This window comes from Maylandia zebra, linkage group LG14 (genome assembly GCF_041146795.1).
Source record: "Maylandia zebra isolate NMK-2024a linkage group LG14, Mzebra_GT3a, whole genome shotgun sequence".
Taxonomy (NCBI): domain Eukaryota; kingdom Metazoa; phylum Chordata; class Actinopteri; order Cichliformes; family Cichlidae; genus Maylandia; species Maylandia zebra.
In genome coordinates, this window is record NC_135180.1 from 8598481 (window position 1) to 8620506 (window position 22026).

The window sequence follows — 22026 nt, forward strand, 5'->3', positions numbered from 1 at the left end:
TATGCATCTGAATCTTGTTTGGATCCATGTGGGCAGGCTGCATGATGTGCTTTTTAAACATTAAAAATATAATCAAGATAATAATGAAATACCTGAAATTGTTTGTGCACAGTCTTCCATGTTACATTGAAGTCTGCTGACAAGTTGTGCAGAGATTAAATTTCACTTCTCATTTATTCGGTCTCTAGCTCATTAGCTTAAGTGACTTTAGCACTTTTTCTGCTCCAGAGACTGCTTTAACATGACATGGCTACAACCTCCTAAAATCTCCTGTCCTGTCTTGTGTGCAGTACATTCGCTCATGCCTGCAGGCCAAGGAGGCTCCCCACCTCACCCTGGTCCACACCAGCACTGTAAAGACTATGTTTGACAAGGAAATCTCAGCCATTGGCGCTGTGGTTAGCCGCAAGTCCTCCAACCCACCTTTACCGCTACCTCCCAAGAGAAGGCCTCCCACGGTTAGTCCAAATATTATGCATGACTCTGTGAACAATATAATTTTTATGAGTGTGTCTGCTAATCGGCTGATGTTGTTTTCGAAGAAACTGTGCTTTGCTAACAGCTGTACATCATCTGATTTGATGGCGATTTGTTTGACGTGATCAGGCCTAAACAGGGGGTTGAAAATGTAAGAAAACGTTCTTATGTGCACTAGATTACAGTGACTTGATATCCACCAGCATTTGCTGCTCTCGCATCAATATAAGAAAAGTTTCACACTTTAGTTGATTCACCTGCACAGGTGTGGAGGTTTAGTAAGTAAACAAGTACTTTTGGCAGGTGTCTCTTTTATGAGGCAGTGTGTCAGCCTGTACTGCACTACCAGCATTTGCCACGCTGTCAGGAAATCATTGCCAGCGTCTTAGCACTGCTTGCAGGTGCACAGTGACATCACAGCTCAATGCGTGCATCCACATTTTAAATGTCAGGTTGAATTTCATTGGCCTTCATTAGCTAGTCTCCTAGGGGTTTTAATTGCCTGATACTGTTGAAGCCCCGGTGATGTGTGGTTTCAAAAGTTGATAAATATTTCAACCATGAGTCACCTGATAAAGGATTGAACAGCTACGGCTTCATAACCTTTCCTTATACTTTGCAACTGCTTGATTTAAGATCTCTGTTCCTCTGCAGTACTAACAGCCAGTCATTTCACTGCCCTTCCATTTCTCACTTTGACTGCATGTAGCATACACTCCCTGCACTGAAACTATCACAATCATTTTGTGTCATGATTTGTGTCCTATCATGAAGTGACATTTATTCCAAGAACACAATTCCCTGTGATATCTTGTACCTGTAATTAATTTCACTTGAATTAGTTTTAATTGCCTCAGCTCTAAAGTTGGTATATTTTTTTCCTTTTTGTAACGCCTCTTGCTCAACATTGGAAATGTCTGTTAATCAAAACAAACTTAGCGCTTTTTTTTTTTTTTTCTTTCTCTCAACATCACAAGAGAATTCCTACCGCAGTTATCACCCTCTCACTAAACAGCTGTAACACCTTGCTTGTTATCTGTGAAGCCTTGATTGTGATTATATGTATGTCACTTGGACCTGGGCTGATATGGAAAGTGTAATCAAGGTTTTCTATTTACTGATGGCGCAGTTTTTACCTGGCAGGGTTTTAACTACAGTTAAGAAGCATTATGATTTTTCAGTAGTTGTTGTGGTTCTCAATGAAAATGTGTACTAACAGTATTGTGAAGATTAGGGTTTTTTTTTTTTTTTTTTTTTTTTTTTGTTGTTGTTGTTTTTGGTGGGGGGGGGGGGGGGGGGGTTACCTGCCATCAAAAATGCACTAAATGCTGCTCTGTTTAAGGGCTAATAGTAGAGCACAGAGTATGAAACTAGATCTGAAGCACAGTGTATGATGCAACCACGCATCTCCAAACTTTGTCATATAAGTGGCTAAATCACACTGTTCATCACAGGTAAAGGAAACTCATGGATGTAACTCTTTCCACCGTATTAAATGCAGACAGATATAGATATATGTTCTTTGTCCACTGAGTTAAGATATAAATCATTTTGAGTGCATGGCACGTGTAAATAAATGTGTTCATGGTCTATGACGATTACATCTCCTATCACTTCCTCTTGTTGTTGTTCTAATTAGTCTAAAAAAAGCTTACATTTTAAAGTGTTCTTTTGTTTTGTGGACTTTTGCATATTTTCTGTGCTTTTTCTTTATTATATCGGTCTTGTCAGTGTTCTTTAAAGTACCATAGAAAAGAATGGTGCAATAGAGGAAGCAGACAGAAACGGACACTGGGCAGACTTTAATAAGGTTGCTGTAGAATTGCGGCTATTTGAGACAGGAAGTGAGATTTTATTTTCTTGCAAGGAAGTGGTTATTGGATGCTCTGCTGTTGGAAAGCTGACTGATAATTAGAAAAGAAAACAGAAGTACGGAGTGGTTTTTTTTTTTTTTGTTGTTGTTGTTTTTTTTGTGATTATGCTTTACTTGACATGGAGCTGTTTCTGCCTGCAACAGTAGAATCAAACAAACATACTTCCATCTTTTCTGATAAGGGATCACGTTGACATTACATCAGTCTAATCACACAGGAGCAAAGAGACGGGCAGGAAGTGTGCTGTGTTGTTCATAGTTTGTAGGTGTCATGTGACTGTTTGTTCTGCTGACTTGCTGACCCTCACAAATCCACTTGGCTTGACATCAGACTGACCTGCCTGACCTTTCCTGTTGTTTGTGCCTGTGTCTGGAACTGTTGCTGTTTTTGTTTTGTTTTTTTTATTTAGTTTTTAAGCATTTGAGTGTGTATATCTTCACAGTACATTATGCCAGTCCCTCAGTTTTGTTTTGTTTTTTTTGGGTTTTTTTCCCTCCTCTCACTCTTCCTCTGCAGCAAGTACAGACGTGTGTGTGGGACGTGCCTAAGCCCTTTAGGATAGTTCTTGTGAAAGGCAGCAAGGTGAACGCAGAGGAAACTGCCAAGGTAAACTCTTCTTGTTTGCATCTATTAAAAAGTCATGTGTGTACCTATTAGTTTGTCACTGCACAAACCCTGCAAACCTGTGCCATCTGTCTTTCCAGTTTCACACAAACTAGCAAAGATATTTTGTCTAAGTTTGCATCTATGGCCATTGGCAGGTTGGCTTGTAATTGTAAAATTCAACCCTTCCTGCCGTACACAGGTCCAGGTTAGGGCGGGGCTCTTTCACGGTACAGAGCTTCTCTGCAAGCCGGCAGTTAGCAACGAGAGTAGCGGGCGCTCAGAGCACACGTGGAAAGACAACACAGTGGAGTTTGAAATCTCCGTTTGTGACCTGCCCCGCATGACCCGCCTTTGTTTTGCTATCTATGCCGTGATGGACAAGGTTAAGAAGCAAAAGTCCACCAAAAATCCACACATCAACAAGTATCAGACCATCCGCAAGGCGGGGAAAGTGGTGAGTGGGACGCACATTATCAGACAAGTGCCTTTTTTCCAAACTATCTTATATTGACTAACATTTAATTGTATGATCCAGCACTACCCCATAGCTTGGGTAAACACCATGGTGTTTGACTATAAAGGGCAGCTGAAGACTGGAGACATCATCCTGCACTGCTGGTCATCATTTCCTGGTATAGACATACACAAAGTCACGGTATAATTTAATAATTAATAAAGGGCAAATTCATATCAGCTATGCATGTGTGTCTCTCCTGCCCAGATGAACTTGAAGAGATGCTGAACCCCATAGGAACCATTCAGACCAACCCATACACTGAGAACGCTACAGCACTGCACATCCACTTCCCAGAGTACTCTTCACACCCCATCGTCTTCCCTCCTTTTGACAAGGTCACACAGCAGTCAATCGTCATATTCAGTCAAATTAATAAGATGATACCCATTTGCCCTTTTAAAACATACCAATTAGATTAGATTTGTGATGTATGGATAAACACTATTCATCTGCGAATGAAAAACTGAGTATGGGCTTTTTTTGATAGCATGAGTTCAGCTGAAATTGTCAGCAGAGTGGCTTAGTGCTCTTCAAAATAGTACCTAGTGATTATGATGAAGTGGTAGCTGTTAGCATGAGAGGATCAGGACGTGCTCGGCCTGTTTAATGCACTCTGATGCATCAGTGTGCGTTCACTCATGCATTTTTTTTTTTCATTTGAATTTTTTGCAGATACTGGAAAAAGCTGCAGAGATGGTCAGCGCTGACTGTGTGTCCATTGTGAGTTCATATACAAAAAAGGAGTTGACTGTGTGCGAATGTGTTTAGATGATTGAATTCATTCAGAATACATAAAAGTGCAGCGAAGCTGAAAGCACAGTAGTGATTGCTACATGATGGCTTACACGAAATGTGAGAAATGATGCAGCATGCCCATCTCTCTCCTCACACACTCTTAGAGTCACACAGTACAAATATTACCTCAACAGGCACCCGTTTGCTAGTTTCCTTGGAAACCCATTGTTATTACTTTGGCAGGGTGTAGCTGCAAAAATATTCAAATCCTCTTCAAAAGTACAAAACTACGCACGCTAATCAGATTACATGTACGTTTTCCTCTTACCACCCCTCAACTGAAAACCCACTCATGGGTGTGTTACAGCCAGTTACGTAATCTGCTGTTACTTAGAGGGCATGCCTGAACACGGTCTCTTTTTTTCCTTTTCTTTTTTTAAATATGCAGTCTGTGCGTGAGAGAAACTAGATTATCGCTGACTAAAAGTTGTAATTTCATTGTTACAGCGTGTCATGTTACATATTAGTATAGAGCGCTGTACAGCTCAGCTGTTATTTACCTGTAAAGAACGTGAATGTCAGGACTTGGGTTACATTTTGTAGCTACTAAAATCCTGCCTCTTTGTTGAATCAGACACTTTACAAGTTTTTAACAAACAAATGAATGCTAGTTCTTGGCCCAGTCATGCACATTGCAAAGATGGTGAGAATGTTACTACTTTAATGCTCTCCTGCCCTCATGTGGTTATTTACAGTAAATGCAGTTGCTCATCTACACGCTCTGAGTTCCTTACGTCCACCTTTCTGCTCCTTTGTATCTCAAAATCCCAAACCCAGCTGACCTTTTCTCTCTTTTCTGAACCGTTTTGCTCTCAGGGTCGTGGTGTTAAGAAATTCTACATGGAGCTGAAGGAGATCATGGAGCGTGACCCGGTCTCTCAGCTCTGTGAAAATGAAAAGGATCTGATCTGGACACTACGACAAGATTGTCGTGAGACTTTCCCCCAGTCGCTGCCCAAGCTGCTACTCTCTGTCAAGTGGAGCAAACATGAGGACATGGCCCAGGTTAGGAAGCATATCCATTGTTATGGGGTGTTACTGAGGATATAATGATATTAAGTCAGCACTTGTTTCAAGGTTTTAAAAAATTGATTCTTTAAAAAGAAAACTGTTTGATTCAGTGCAATCCCATACAATTCAGAAAAGGTCATATTTCATATATTGAGCTTATGCACAAATGTCAGTCTCATATTTTTACTACTTTTGACATAAAATGTGTGACAGTATCTCTTAATGTATAGTAGTCTGAGCTCTACAAATGTTATGGGTTGGTGTCAAAAATGCACAGCACGGATATGATGTGCAATGTTAAGAGGGTCCTATGAAACTTGGTCACACCTTCATCTACGTCTATGAGTGCAGGCAAGTTGCACTGAATTTAAACTGTCCTCCTTAAAACTAAAATCTAATTTAATAATAAACCCACAGCTGCCAGCACTGTTGTGAGAAGCAGAGCGTCATCGGTCACGGCACAGATGAAGCAAAAAGCCTGTGATAGAGTCTCTACTTGGGGGCAAGATTATCACTGTTGAAATGATTAACTGCATCATAATAAAGTCACTCACACTCAACCGTATTTACAGGAAAGAAATTACAGTCCTAACTGTTGTTGCTATAGAATTTATTAGCATCTTTATTATGTGTGACCCCATGGGCATTTGATTCACAGGTCCATTTAAAAACTAAAAGCATTCCCTGATGTAAAATGTATCAGTCTCTATCTCTGTACTATTGCTATGTGTAGCGTAAATTAGTCCTCCGGGGTGAGGCTGTCGGCTCTAATATTCAGACGAAATGATCACAACTGTAGTGTGTGCTAAGGAAACATGGGAGTTTTTTTGGCCAGTCTTGCTCACCACCTAGGCCACTTGCCAGATTTGGCTTCCTCGAACTTAGTCAACTTCCCTGAAATGGATAACGAGTTTTGCAGTTCAGAAGTTCTACAGTGTATTTAACAGGAGTGATCTAAAAATAAGAGAAGGTGCATGAGAAGATGGCTCTAAACAGGAGAATGATTTTGATGCTTTAGGATCTGTTGTCCTTTTTGGTCACACATCATATCTAACTGATTAAATGTCAGCATATCTGTTTCTAAAGTTGTTTGTCTCTCTCAGCTCCAGGCACTGCTCCAGATTTGGCCCAAACTGAGTCCTAGAGATGCTCTGGAGCTGCTGGACTTCAACTATCCTGACCAGTATGTCAGAGAGTATGCTGTGCGCTGTTTAAAGGATATGAGGTAAATCCTTGCACACTTTTATGAAATGCAGTAGACTTCACTGTCATATATTACATTTATTATACGCTCCAATAAAGTATGCTTTTTTTCTTTGTTCCATATACATCAACTGACCACAAACACACTTGGTCTGTTTTAAATGCTGTTAATCATACACTGGATTACATTACTGTTTAGAAAAATGGTCTTTCTAAGTTTCTGTCTTCCTGTTTCTTCTTTCCCCTCATCAGTGATGAGGAACTGTCACAGTACCTGCTACAATTGGTGCAGGTGTTGCGTTACGAGCCCTATTATGACTGCGCCCTCACTCATTTCCTGTTAGAGCGTGCTCAAAGAAACCGCCAGATTGGACACTTCCTCTTCTGGCATCTACGGTGGGTGTGGTTGTGTGTGCGCGTGTGTGTGGAGGCAATTGAGTGTTGTGGAAATAAACATGCAGGCTTTGAACAGTTACATATTCAAATTAAGGGAGAAGGAGAGGGAATGTTTGAAATTTCTAGATGTTTCTTGTTTGTCCATTCCTCCTCTGTGCTGCCCTCTACAGGTCAGAGATCCACATGCCAGCTGTTTCAGTCCAGTTTGCGCTACTCCTAGAAGCCTATTGTAGAAGCAACATCCCTCATATTGAGGTTCTAAAGAAACAGGCAAGCTGAACGCACCCACACACACCTATTCTCTCACACTATTAAAAAAAAATAGTAAAAGTGATGACTGCTTTGTTTTAGACTCCCACGTTTCATTTGCAAATCTTAAAACTTGCTGGAGGCAGAAATCTTAATGTATTGCAACTGTTATTTCAGGCAGTCAGGACATGATGTACATATGTCATTATTAAGATTTAATTAATAAATCATCAACATTTTTCTGTTACTCAAATATGCTGAAATGTTTTATTGCTAGAAACTGCAATTTTACTTTGAAAAATCTGCACACACCTGACAGATTAGTGCTGATCTATTAAGTTCAGCTGGGGTAGCTCTATGGTATTTTTAGCCTCTCCGGTGCCAGCATTGTCACCCATCCTGCCCGCTGACCTTTGGCCCCTACACTGTTGGTTTTGACAGTCTCTTCTCAAATCATCCTGTGACTTCCTTATCATTTATCTGGCCAAATTTCCTGTTTGGTAGCGTATACACAGTGGTGACACAATGCTGACATTGTCTATTTCAGGAGAATGATATCAGTTCTTAGTAACAGGAGAACTTTGTTCATGGGGTTAAATCAAACCTGTATGTTTGGTTCTGTTACATTGTTCTTCTCTTGATATGCCAGGTGGAAGCCCTGAGTAAGCTAAAGTCAGTCAATGAGCTGATTAAATTAGGGACCATCAAGAACACTCGTAGTAAAACCAAGGAAGCAATGTTGACCAAGGAGGCCATGATGACATGTTTAAGACAGAGTGGATACTCGGAGACTCTTTCAGACCTTCACTCCCCTCTAAACCCCAGTGTCCTGCTGTCTGACATCAAGTAAGATTACACAAGTTTTTATGTATTTATACCGGAGTGTGACAACCTTTGCTCTTACAGGAAGCTGATGGGTCTTTTTTTCCTCTCTATAGTGTGGAGAAGTGTCGGTATATGGACTCAAAGATGAAGCCCCTCTGGATTGTTTACAACAACAAGCTGCTGAGTGGAGACACCCTGGGAATCATCTTTAAGAACGGAGACGGTAGGGATCAGAGAAGGGGGGAGGGGGGTTTGGAAAGGTGGAGATTAAAAGAAGCAGGAAGTGGCAAAGGAATGGAAGGAGAAAAGTCATCCTTCTAGCTTAATATTGCCTTTTTTTCCAAACTGAGGCACTTTCCCAGTATTCATCTTGACTTTTACTCCTAGACCTAAGACAAGACATGTTGACCCTCCAGATTTTGAGGTTAATGGACCTTCTCTGGAAGGAGGCAAATCTGGACCTCAGGTGAGTTTTTGTGTGTGTGCGTGTTAGACTGACAGATTTTTGCCAAGATTGTTTTTCTTCTTCCTGTGCTCTGTGGGGAGTTAATCTCCCCGTGCTAGTTAGACCTCTGGCCTCATTTTCTAAACATGTATACAGAGTTGTGTACAGGCACACATGTACTACACCCTGACCCATATATTCTATTGCTAATAGATAATAATATTTAAAAAATGACCCCATCATTTTTCTTTAAAATTACTTGAACATGCTGTGTACATATGTTACGCAGGGTTGCTCTCTAAAAGCTGCATCAACCCCAGAAATTTTCTGTGCAATTCTGAAAGTCAAAAACCTTTTAATCAAATCCACACTTCACACTTTGCAAAAACCCTCTCTATACATAGACCTACACATCTGGAGCTAAGCGGTGGAGGGGGGTGTTTTGACAGTTGAGCCTGTGGCCAGTGTTTCAGATTACAGGGACACAGGTTCACAGTTCAAAAGCAGTGGGACACTGGGAATAAAAACAGGGACGATATAATAAAAATACTGAGATATTTTATCACTTGCAGTCTTCCTTGTCAGCTGTCTCTATTATAATTTACTTTGCTTTTTAATTTGAGTTAGACTGAGAAACAAATGCCTTTTAAGACATTTGGTCTCCATTAAAGTCTGTCAAACTGCTAATACAATCTCTAACCTAAGCCTACTCTGAGTATTAGGTTTAAAAGACTAGGAGGGCGCTGTGTTTAATAGAACAGTGAAGAGGTCATTGTAAGCAGGTCCACGTCACAAAACAAGGACCTGCTGCCATCTTGTGGAACTGAAGGAAGTTAAAGTGAAAACATTGGCAATAACATGACCAACTGCATAACAAAGTATTGTTCCACACTGGGAGTGCAAAAACAGTTGGGGGGGAAAAAAAACCCTCACGGTTACATTTATCTACTTACCCAGAAACCTGTCACACATGTATTACTGAGCAAGATCTGAGAATTTCTTCATTTGTACGTTAAAGGACAAAAGTCACTACATCAGATATTTCAAGTGTCTATCCATGTATAAACCAAAAATAATAATAATAATAAATGTTCTGATATTGTTACGCTCTCCTCCGTCTATACAGAATTGTACCATATGGTTGCCTGGCAACAGGCGACCGCACCGGGCTGATTGAGGTAGTCTCATCTGCAGAAACAATCGCAAACATCCAGCTGACCAGCAGCAATGTAGCAGCAGCTGCGGCATTCAACAAGGATGCTTTGCTTAACTGGCTCAAAGAGAGGAACTCTGGGTAAGCTGGAGCCCAGTGATCAGATAAAAGCCTGCAGCCTCAGAAATGATCTTAAGTGTTGTTTGTGGTTGTGCATTTACAGTGATGCTCTTGACCGGGCCATCGAGGAGTTCACTCTGTCATGTGCAGGCTACTGTGTAGCCACTTATGTCCTGGGTATTGGAGATCGCCACAGTGACAACATCATGGTCCGCAGCAATGGACAGGTTAGACAATCTGAGTTTTCTTTTTCCATTCTCCACCTGGTTTTTCCTGATTCCACAGGCTTCACTGATTGGCCTTGTGTGTTTTGGGGTTTTTTGTTTTCTTTTTTAGCTCTTTCACATAGACTTCGGTCACATCCTGGGCAACTTCAAGTCCAAGTTTGGCATCAAAAGGGAGCGTGTACCATTTATCCTCACACACGACTTCATCCACGTCATACAACAGGGCAAGACTGGAAACACAGAAAAGTTTGGCAGGTTTGTTTCACTTTGCTGTTTACCTCCAGCCCCAGCACCTCTGTTCACACGAACCACTGTGATTCAAACTGTAACTTCAACCATTTATTGCAATTCAGTCAAGTTTTTGTATCATTAAGATTCATTTGATAATCATTTACATTTGATAGCTTACTCTGTTTGGACTAATAATAAACCAAGTACAGTTTAAGGCCCTAATTCTGGTTTTCCTGTCTGATGCTAAGTTTGTGTGGCACACTTTAACAAGATGGCTACCAGAAGTGCCTTTTGTAAACTACATCATGGTGAAATGTAGTATTATTATTATTATTATTATTATTATTATTATTATCATCATCACTCATACAGGAAAATGTAACTATTTTAATACAAGACAAAAATAAAAAGCTTTACAACTAAAGAGAGTAAATGTTGCAGTATAGTGTGGACCATCGGGGGCGGCCAGAACAGGGGGTGCAGCAACAGAAGGAGTTTGCTGTCTTAAATGCATGCTGCCATTCTTCATTTCATTTAAATTCATTTAAATGGCGCAGACTGGCTACACAATCTGGTCAAAATACAACTATTACCGAGAATTTTCTACAGAAACATAGTGTCCACTCATACCCAGAAACCTCCTAAATTGACGTCTAGTGGGTGGAACTAGGTAGCTCAATACTTGATAAAACATAATAGTTTCAAAAGAACTACAGGAGTTCAGCTATTACACTTCATGTATCTGAACACTGGTTCTCCAGTTTTGTTTTAACTTTGGGGACGTACACAAACTTTATTCATACGAGCAGATCAGAAATGCATTTTCTCTCAAAGCTATTCAGTGCTTTGAAATCAGTTCTTTGACAGAAGTCTGTGTAAAGATCGGAGAACCGGAGTGATCTGATATGCTTTCCTGTTCTTGGTGAGGATTCAAGAGTCAGCATTTTAGAGAGACCTAGAAACATCCCTTTACTATAATGGAGCTGAGTAAATTGTTTTAGCAACTCACAAGCGTATGATTGGTAAGTTAATAGAAGACTAAAATGTTAAGTTTTTGTTTCTTGGTTGATTTTTTTTTTCTTTTTTTTTTTCCTTGATTTACCATCCTGAAAATTGCAACTGACTTCATCATGCTATGAAAAAGCTACATACATTACATGACAGAAAATGCTCAATTTCCATTTGTATTTCTAAGTAACTCTGAAGTGATATTCCATCTGCAAACTTTAAAAAAAAAAAAAAAAAAAATTGTTTCAGCCACATAGGAATGACATCACAGCTTTAGCAGTGTCAGTGCAGTACCTTCTCCCTCCAGCAGTTGGCAGTAGAGACTCAGTGAACAGCATGTGTCACTGAGCAAAAATGTGCTCAGTGAAGGATACAGCTTTCTACTTTTATTCTTCCTTTATATGAAATTTGGACAATCCAAATATAATAGAAAACATCCATGTAAGGCATTATGTTCTCTAGTAATCTAAAAGCTGCTCTGGTAACTGTTGTTGCTGGTTCTTTTTCTTTTGCTAAAGGAAAGGAAAAAAAAAAGTTTAAAAAAAGAAAAACCTGTGCAGAGCTGCTGCTGCCAAGTCAAGAAAAATATGGGTTTGATACTACATTAAGTTATTGCTCAGCAATAATGATACCTAAGCTCAGACATGTCAGTCACGTGGAATGGTGCATGTATTGTGTTTGCAGAATGAGGTGCACGTTGGCGGTGGTGTGCAAAGGCATTACGAAGCAATGGCTCTCTGTTGTTTACAAAGTTCTGATCTGTTGTGGAACAAGTAGATGATTCATTTTGTGACGTGGAAATACCCGTGTGGTATAGTAATCTGTTATTGTGGCCTATATGCATATCTGCATTTGTAACTGTCTCACAAGAAGGTAGATGCCTAGAAGCAAGTCCTGTGAAACATCAAATGTTTTTGCAGCTGAAGTTACTATAATTGAGCAATAAATGAACCAATAATATAAATAATGTCTTCATTACTACTGAAGAGCTTAAAGACCAGCCCAAGGCATTAAATGTTTAATTACAATTACCTCATGTCTGCATGCATAAGACCCAGTATGCTGAAGCAACATTTGAAGTTATCCAACTAATCTGCACAGCAGTGCGCTGGTGAAGAGCAGCGCAGAGATGCACATCCTGCATGACGTGAGCTTGAAAATAACCTTTATCGCTCAGCAAAGCATACTGTAAAAAGAAAAGTGGAGTAGCGGCGCATTGCTGCGTCAGTTGTGGTTTAATATCTGGCACATTGTGCACAAAATGTGACAGTTGGCATTTCCCTCTGGATCACAAGAAGTATTTATCAGAGGTGTCTTTTTGTGGTCTTTGCGTGCTTAAAAAAAATTATGCAGCAAGCTTTTATTAAAGCTAGAAGAGCAACTGTGATTGTGTCCTTCAGAAGTCTGCAAGGAAAAAGGTGGATTCAAAATGCTTCTTACAAGCAGAGACAAAGTCATGAGTGCAGCGAGTTACTGCATGGTGAAAAGGAAGTGTGGCACGTTACGAAGAGCGTGTTGGTCCACCCTTTAGCTCAGACACATTTGTGTTGCTAGCAACAAACAGTGTAAACAAAAACCTTGAATCACAATCACTGACTTCACCATGTGTACTTTGTTAGCATGGGTGGTTGTAGTTCAGGAGGTAGAGCATGAATGCATGCGAATGTTGGATAGAAAGCTCTTATATTGAAAAAAGCATAGAAAAAAGTGCTGGTGTGAATGAGGCAAGTTGTGTGAAGCACTTTGAGTGCTCAGGTCGAGTAGAAAAGCTCTGTGTAAAAACAAGTCCATTTAGCATTGTTTTATACATCAAATAACTCAAATACAGTTATGAAGTGAACTGCAATAAAAAACAGGCATACAAATGGAGTTTTTGTTCTTTTTGGTTTTTTTTGCTCAGTTATAGTCTGTATTTACAGTTTCCTGTAAAAAGACAAAACTTGAATCAAATGGGCACAGCAGTTTTTTTTTGTTTTTTTTTTGTTTGTTTTTTTTTGTTTTTTTTTTAATGGGTTCAGTGGCCAGCAGTCTGTGCTCACTAAGAAATTCTGTGCATAAGGTTTTGTTAGAAAACTGAAATGTATTTTGGAACATTGTATTGGTTTTAGGAATGTGGAAAAAAACCTTTTTATAATAAAGTTCAAGAAAGATGGGGTTTGATTGACGAGTGAATCATCCCCTAAAGCCCCATCTCACAATTTTAAAAGGGAGCGATTTAGAGCCACAGCAGAGCAGCCTTTTTCTCAAGCCTTTTTCCACCTCTCTTAACAACTCCATTGAAAGTTTCAATGGATGGTACTGTTCGCATGTTCTCTTTTAGCTTTTGCTTTCACATTGGTGCAGATAAAATCTGACTGATTTATGGTTTTTGTTTTATTTGTTTGTTTTTAAGAAAATACAATAGACTTCATTAGAAAGCAAATAATTGAAACCATGTTCCAAAATGACTAACGTGTGTTTGTCTCTGTGTGCTCCTGTAGTTTCCGACAGTACTGTGAGGAGGCCTATCTAATCTTGAGGAAGAATGGCAACCTCTTCATTACACTGTTTGCCCTCATGCTGACTGCTGGACTACCTGAGCTCACTTCAGTTAAAGACATCCAGTACTTAAAGGTACGACAATCACAAGTGGCGATGCAAGGAGAGCACAAAAACTGTAGTTCTGTTACAGTGTGCATGTATAGATATGGTGTTGTAGTGGTGGAATGCACAAACATATCAGTATTTTATAAAGATTAACCAAATATTTTAGCTTAGCTTAGCATCCATATCATCCCGTTTTCTTTTTAGACCCCTACCTATGGTAAATGGCCTGTATTTGTATAGCTTTACACACCCAGTCATCCACCCATTCACACACACATTCACACACTGGTGGAGGCAAGCTACAGTTGTAGCCACAGCTGCCCTGGGGCAGACTGACAGAAGCGAGGCTGCCATATCGCGCCATCGGCCCTTCTGGCCAACACCAGTAGGCGGTAGGTGAAGTGTCTTGCCCAAGGACACAACGACCGAGACTGTCCAAGCCGGGGCTCGAACCGGCAACCTTCCGATTACAAGGCGAGCTCCCAACTCTTGAGCCACGATACCTTTAATTTTAATTTCCATAAATCATCTTTAAAAAAGAGCTGCTTATAGCTTCAGGACCTTCGTAAGAATCTTGATACTAACATTATTTCTTCAGTGTCAGTAATTCAGTCATTGTTCCTAAACCTTGCTATTTTTCGACCATTATGTCATCATGAAGTTAATTCACATGGGGGTGATTTGTCTTCCAGATTTCAGCGTAGAATCCTTTTGTAAAAATATTAATATTCTCCAAATTGGTACTCTACAGATACACATGTCTATAACATTTTAAATAACTGAGTGTCAGCATGTATGCAGGGAGACTACATCTTCATCCTCCTGCCCACATGACTTATCCTGTCTTACTTTCCGCTCCCTTTTCAGGACTCCCTGGCTCTGGGTAAAACTGATGAGGAGGCCCTCAAGCAGTTCCGCCAAAAGTTTGATGAAGCCCTGAGAGAGAGCTGGACAACTAAAGTGAACTGGATGGCCCACAATGTGGCCAAAGACAACCGGTCTTAGGGCAGCTGTAACTTTTCAAAGGCTAGGGGAGTGGTCCCAAGAGGACGCAGTGAGGGAACGTGAGAGTGTGAGGGAAGAGGCAGGATGTGCCAAGGAGACAGGGTGACAGAGACCCTAATTTAAAGAAGGGAATCTAGCAGAATATCCAAAACTTGAGCAGAGTCGCCCCCCTCCTGTACTATACAGAATAAAATCTGCCCCCTCATTCTTCAGTTAAGCTACTCTGCATCCTTACTTGCTGTATCCCTCCTCACCTTGCATCACACTGGCACGGTGCCCCGTGAGCCATCTTCATTCATGGTCTTGTGACATTTCAGTGGAATCACGGTGGGTAATGTCATTGCAGATTTTGCACAGGCACGAAAGCCGATGGAGCACGCAGCCAAAGGAAGGGAACTGAAGCACCCACTGTGCCCACGCTAAACCTTCTCAGACAAAACTCCACACAGAACAGGCTGAACTACTGGCTAACAAGATAAAATTTAGGAGTGGCTGAGTTATGTCAGATGGACTTGAAACTCTGCCTGAACAGACCCTGATGGAGTGCATATTGTGCCCACACCCCTGAACTTGTTTTAAGTAGAGCTAAGAGATGGGTGTAGAAAGGACAGAATGAAAAAAAAAAAAAAAAAAAACCCATCTGACTCTGTGTCTTAAAATGGTGTGCACCACAGCCACAGGAAGTGCATCTTAACACTCGCTTCCCGTCTCAGTGTGCCTAAAAGAAAATTCAGGAAGATTGTATCGTTTCGGACATTTCTTTTTCCTCTGCCATTTAAGAATGTATCCCTGGATGTGGATGTGCCAGAGTACAAGTCCACAAAGTCAACTTGTGAGGGAAATGATGAAAGAGAAGGACTGATGCGAGAGATGCTCTGAGCCTACTGGTCCACTGTCTGAATCTCACTTCACTTGGACCGTTGAACACTGGAATGTTTATAGAGAGGCATATATAAGAAATTTTAAATAGTCTTTTAATAAACTAAACAGTTCATTCTAGTTTATTTTATTCTGAATTGACAATGTGCGTCGTCTCTTTGTCAAATCAAAAGCATTGTTGGCCAAAGTGTTATCGCCTGCCAGTTACCACTACCCCAGATTGTCCTCCTTTTTAAAGAATTCAACGCATTAAAGCCACCAAGTACACTGAGAAATAACTGATGCTTTTAACATGGTAGGACCAAAACAGAAAAAATGTTTAGCAGTTTCTTTTTGTTCTTTTTTTCTACTGTATTTTTAACAGTCTGTTTCCATCGAATGTGCAGATATGTGCCGCTCTATTTAAGTGTATTTAGCCCCTTTCAGACATGGGATGAGTAACATTACTGACTGACTTGTCAGTGAGACAAGCTGCATGGTACTGCTGAGTGAGCTGCCCCCACCCTTCCCACACAGGCTCCAGTGAGGAAGATGTCTTCTGGACCGGCAAAGATGAAAATCATCATTTAAGGGCATTCTCTACTGACGGAGCAACTCACAAGGATGTTTAAAAGACGGGCCCAGTCATGTCATGTGACCTGAAGTGTACAAAAATGCTTATGGTGAGACTGATAGCTCAACTTTTCCATTAAAGTGAGCAGACATGACGGTGGCCTGTTCAGGTGCCCACAGGTTAATTGGAAGGAGTGCATTTCTGAAAGGGCTTTTTGTCCTCATACAAGCAGATGTGGGCGGAGTCTGAAGTCTGGACCTGTGTGGGTGGGATTTATCAGTAGGGACATTACACTGCAATGTAAAGCTATTTACTTGTTTCAACATATGGTGCTCTACCAGCATCTGCGTCTGTTTGGAATTTTTCTTTTTTTCTTTTTTTCCTGTGCAATATCCCAGTATATGAACCATATCTAATCATATGAAACATTGGTCCCGGGCCCAAGCCTGTAATGGTTTTGCCTGCTGGTTTATGTGTGATGCAGCTGCATTTTGCACTACCTGCCTTCAGAAGTCTCAGACACTGGATATTGTCAAATGTACAGGCTTTTAATGTTTTGCTGGTTTCTGTTTTCATAGGAGTTTTATTAAATTTATTTTCCACTGTGCTGCATTTCTGTCTGTGGTCTTTTTTTATTCTGCTGCTTGATGTGGGCTGAGTGACTTCTGCGCCTACATAGGCCAATGGATATTTTTTTTCCCTCTTCTAAGAGGCAAGAGAACTTTTTGATTCTAGACAGAAATATACACAGGCTTATTTTCGACAGCTATTTTTGCTAAAAAATATAAAAGTCAAACCAGTTTGTATACATCCAGAAATGAGTGAGTCTAGTTATAAGAGAAGTTTCCCTCTTTTCCCTCTATTTTAATTTAAATGAAAAATATCAAAAGGGCAGAAGGTTTCAAACCCTCTGAAATTTTACAAAAATGTGATGCCCTCTCTAGCAAAAACTGCAGGCAACTTTTTTTTAAGACCAGTTTGTGTATTATGAATAATCCCATGTTCTCATGCTGGTACGTGTCCACTACAGAAACATGCTTTAGTAGGAAGATGGCCCTTACTGCACTGAATAAAACATTCAAAAACAGCTATAGGAATGTGACTGTTAATGCTGCTTTAGTTTCCAAATTCCCCAGCTCTCAATTAGATTGAACTAATAATCTGCAGAACCGTCTCACTGCACCTTTCAACTTATCTGCCATTAACTTCTTGGTGACTCACCCAACAGATGAACTCTGAGGTCTTGAGCACATACCTTGAAAAGTCAGAGCTTTTCTGGCAGGGTGGGGGCGAGCTGAATTTAAGTATAGGTGGCTTTAATGATCTGGCTGCATGCATAAATTTGCACGTACACTCAACAAAAATATAAACGCAACACCTTTGTTACTGCTCCCATTCCCCATGGGATGGACGTAGAGACCTAAAATTCATTCCAGATACACAATATAACCATCCGTCACAAATCAGTCCAAATGTGTGGTAGTGGGCACATCTGCTATATTGAGATAATCCATCCCACCTCACAGGTGTGCCACATCAGGATGCTGATCTGACATCATGAGTAGTGCACAGGTGTACCTCAGACTGCCCACAACAAAAGGCCACCCTGGAATGTGCAGTTTTGTCTCACAGCAAAATGCCACAGATGCCACAAGCAATAAGGGAGCGTGCAATTGGCATGCTGACAGCAGGAATGTCAACCAGATCTGTCGCCCGTGCACTGAATGTTCATTTCTCAACCATAAGCCGTCTCCACAGGCGTTTCAGAGAATATGGCAGCACATCCAACCGGCCTCACAACCGCAGACCTCGTGTAACCACACCAGCCCAGGAACTCCACATCCAGCAGGTTCACCTCCAAGATCGTCTGAGACCAGCCACCCAGACAGCTGCTGGAACAATTGGTTTGCACAACCAAACAATTTCTGCACAAACTGTCAGAAACCGTCTCAGGGACGCTCAACTGCATGCCCGTCGTCCTCATCGGGGTCTTGACCTGACTCCAGCTCGTCGCCGTAACAGACTTGTGTGGGCAAATGCTCACATTCGATGGCGTCTGGCACGTTGGAGAGGTGTGCGCTTCACGGATGAATCATGGTTCACATTGTTCAGGGCAGATGGCAGCTGAGAATGTCCCAGTTCTTGCATGGCCAGCATACTCACCGGACATGTCACCCATTGAGCATGTTCGGGATGTGCTTGACCGGCGTATACGACAGCGTGTACCAGTTCCCACGAATATCCAACAACCTCGCACAGCCATTGAAGTGGAGTGGACCAACATTCCACAGGCCACAATTGACAATCTGATAGACTCCATGCAACGATGTGTTGCACTGCATGAGGCAAATGGTGGTCACACCAGATACTGACCGGTTCTGGGTCCCCAGACCCCCAATAGCGCAAAAAACTGCACATTCCAGGGTGGCCTTTTGTTGTGGGCAGTCTGAGGTACACCTGTGCACTACTCATGATGTCAGATCGGCATCCTGATGTGGCACACCTGTGAGGTGGGATGGATTATCTCAATATAGCAGATGTGCCCACTACCACACATTTGGACTGATTTGTGACCACTGTTTGGGAGGGATGGTTATATTGTGTATCTGGAATGAATTTTAGGTCTCTACGTCCATCCCATGGGGAATGGGAGCAGTAACAAAGGTGTTGCGTTTATATTTTTGTTGAGTGTAGTTAAAAAAGTAATATTTCCACCAGTGAAATTAGCTGTTAAGTGTAGACTTGAAAAACAAAAGCAAATAGAAATCAGCCATCAAACTTGCACATGTCAGTAGCGCTGTTTTTCACCTATCTCTACAGTTAGAGGACCATAAGGGGATTTTTATAAATGCCACCCTGCTCATCATGAAGCTCCTTTTGTGTCTGAGCGGTACAAAAATGCTCTTTAGTGCTGTTTGGATGACTCGGGGACTGATTTTTATTTTTCTCTGTGGGCAATGCTAACAAAGTCACTACCTCCAGAGATCATCAATTATCAGTTCTCTTTCACTTGGGCTACAATCAGTGCTCTGTGTGACTCATCTGCTGTACGTGTGTTGTTCTTCAGTGCAGTTACATAATACAGTAACCTGTAGAAGCTTTGGTCGTAGGGAGTGTAGGCACGGTGTCAGATATTGTGTATACTGGGTGAAAACATAATTTTTTTTTTTCTTCAAATTTTCAACAAATTTGACACTGTTGGGGATTTATTTAAAATAGTTGGAAAACCACTTCAGGTGACTACATAATGAAGCTCATCCAATGCAAGGAGTGTGCAAACAGTCATGAAAATAAAGGTGTGTCCAACCTTTTGACTGGTTTTGTGTGTGTGTGTGTGTGTGTGTGTGTGTGTGTGTGTGTGTGTGTGTGTGTGTGTGTGTGTGTGTGTGTGTGTGTATATATTTTTTTTTCTTCAACTATTAAAATGTGTAAAAGTTAGGAACGAATCTGTAATAGCAGCTTCATATTAATATAATTAGTATTACATCACTGATGACTTCACACTACACCACAGACTGTATATTACAGATAGATGTAGCTACTTCGATGTGACTGTTTGTGGGCATTTAGAAGGCTCAACATTAGCATTTTGTCCTGCCACCATGGTAGGTTTTTTTGGAGACAAATGTGACCATATTTATATGGGATGGTGGCTTGCTATGTTATCAGCTAAGGCTGGCTAGCCATGTTAGTAAGCTGCATTAATAAACTATATAAGTTCAATACACAGACTAATTGGTGCCAAGTATCAGACTAATAAAATAGTAGATTTTCTTACTGAAATTTAAAGCACAAACCTTTTAGATAGGTTGCACCACACAGTCTATCATATACTTCCATTAGAAATGCTCCAAAAAGCACACGGACACAGGTCATGTTCAGGACACTGAACTACTTAAGTCCAGAACTGATCAGATGTAGCACCTATCAGTACAAATGGCAACACTTCTGAAGAGACTTATGAGCTAGAGTCACAATACAATAAGAACTAGAAATTTTGAAAGGACTTCATCCTCCCTAGTTTTTAGAAGTAACTGTATATATAAAGATATACAGAATTATTCCTTCATTTGGCATTAAAATAGTATAAGGGGGAAAAGTTACTGGTTCTGACCCCACTGTGCCTTTGAGTCACACCTTCCAAAAAAATTGCTTATGATGTATGCATCAGCTTAGCCCCCTAAACCCAGTAAGAGGGACTCTAGTCCAAGCCATCATTTTGTAGGAATACCATAAACTTTTCAAAGTAAAAGCCATAGAAAGTTTCACCCACTGATTCATGCCGTTTTTTCCTGCCTTTCCTGCCTTGTTTCGAAAAGGGTCCAAAATTCAGGCCTCTGTGACTTCATAGCTTGTGTCAGGTACAATGGCATAGCTGTAAACTAATGCTGAATGCTTTTAAATTCTGTAAAACTGGACATTTTCACGTGAAATTATATGACTAGTGATTTGCTTTTGGAGCCAGCCCGTGTGGCGTTTAGGGGTACTGCAGTTTTTAGAAATTTTGCAGTGGTTTCATTTTCCAGCATCCAGAGGTTGCTGTGTCATCCTTTACACCCTGATAACACTGTATATAAATTATGTTTGCATCCAAACAGATATTTCAGGGCAAAACAGTTATGTTCTACACTTTTCACGCCTCACTTTATTTTCTTATTCATTAGCCATATCTTTAAGAATCCAAATATATACATCTTAAAAAAATTTAAAGCAGACAAATGGCTAATATGAACTGTGTAGTTTCACATGTGGGGCAATTAATGAAGAGGATTTCTGGTTAGATAATCATGAACAACAGTCAAAGCAGATGAAGCTATACACAGCATGATTCAGTCTTGTTTAGGGACTTCCACCCACCTCCAGGATCTCCAAGCCTGCTCCCACTGCCAGAAAATGCGCGTAGTTTAGGGAGGAGTTAAAGGAGGGGTGATTCATGAATCAGTCTAATTATACAGAGTCAGATCCACCTACACTTATAACCAAAGATGTCCTGAGAAAAACACAAAGCAAACATGCCAGCAGGAGAGCCTGTTGCTGGGCTCTGGGTGATATCATAAAAGTGGCTTTATAAAGTGTAGGCTGAGAAGGAGGGTGTTCGTTCTCACATGTTCTAAGGAGTGCAGGCTTTTGCATGGTGTGTTGCTACCTGAGCCAGGGTGGGTGGCTGCCACTTGACAAGCAGTTACAAAGCTTAGAATCCTGCTTACGCAGGTAAACTGCTCTGTGGAGGATCTTGGCTAGAAAAGAGAAAATATTGTGTTGTGGCTATCATGCCAGCTTGTGGGAAAAAATATCCAGCAGGTGCTGTCCAGTCCCAGAAAAACAGTGATGAATAAGCTTGGCACATAGCAGCCCATTAAAAATGTAACAAAAGACTGCAAACCTTTTATTTCAAAGCATAATGACGCAATCAAGACGTAAAGGCCGTTTTTAAAATGTAGTTTGCTTTGGTTTGTTTGCATGGCATATGATACACATCTGTACGTTAACTAACAAATGTATGTGGGCATGGTTTATCTGTGGTCTCTGAATGGAAAAAAAAAACTCGCCACAACTGAAGGGTAGAAATAGATGTGACGCAAGTAAGAATGTGTCAAGTTTCCCCACCACAGACCTGTCCCTTTGCTTCGATAAACACTTTCACTGCATTATCGATGCTTGCGCATCTGTTGAAAAGGTCACACAGGTGAAACATTTCAAGGCTTCCAACAGCAATCACGCAATAACTCGCACTTGCCTTCCCGAAATGAGTTTCTAACTTTTAGACTGACTGTCATTTTCTGTGACACTTTTTTCTCTCTGTCATCATCAGTTCCTGTTCGTTTCCTCCTTGCATTTTTTCATTTATGTAATTTTAACATTTGAT

General features: G+C 40.8%; 1 protein-coding gene across 2 annotated transcripts in view; it reads left to right on the forward strand.

Annotated features, from left to right (window-relative positions):
• pik3cb (phosphatidylinositol-4,5-bisphosphate 3-kinase, catalytic subunit beta) overlaps positions 1-16772 on the forward strand; it is a 49589-nt gene extending 32817 nt beyond the window's left edge. For both annotated transcript variants that reach the window (XM_004562799.6, XM_004562800.6), the window contains 18 exons: positions 291-458; positions 2868-2957; positions 3157-3411; positions 3493-3589; positions 3679-3809; positions 4147-4194; positions 5086-5274; positions 6384-6505; positions 6736-6879; positions 7050-7149; positions 7778-7974; positions 8067-8176; positions 8341-8419; positions 9525-9692; positions 9775-9898; positions 10008-10153; positions 13618-13750; positions 14591-16772. In XM_004562799.6, coding sequence (XP_004562856.2) covers positions 291-458; positions 2868-2957; positions 3157-3411; positions 3493-3589; positions 3679-3809; positions 4147-4194; positions 5086-5274; positions 6384-6505; positions 6736-6879; positions 7050-7149; positions 7778-7974; positions 8067-8176; positions 8341-8419; positions 9525-9692; positions 9775-9898; positions 10008-10153; positions 13618-13750; positions 14591-14728 — 2439 coding nt within the window. In that variant the 3' untranslated portion in view covers positions 14729-16772. The remainder of the gene's footprint in view (positions 1-290; positions 459-2867; positions 2958-3156; positions 3412-3492; positions 3590-3678; positions 3810-4146; positions 4195-5085; positions 5275-6383; positions 6506-6735; positions 6880-7049; positions 7150-7777; positions 7975-8066; positions 8177-8340; positions 8420-9524; positions 9693-9774; positions 9899-10007; positions 10154-13617; positions 13751-14590) is intronic.
• Positions 16773-22026: the final 5254 nt, after the last annotated feature.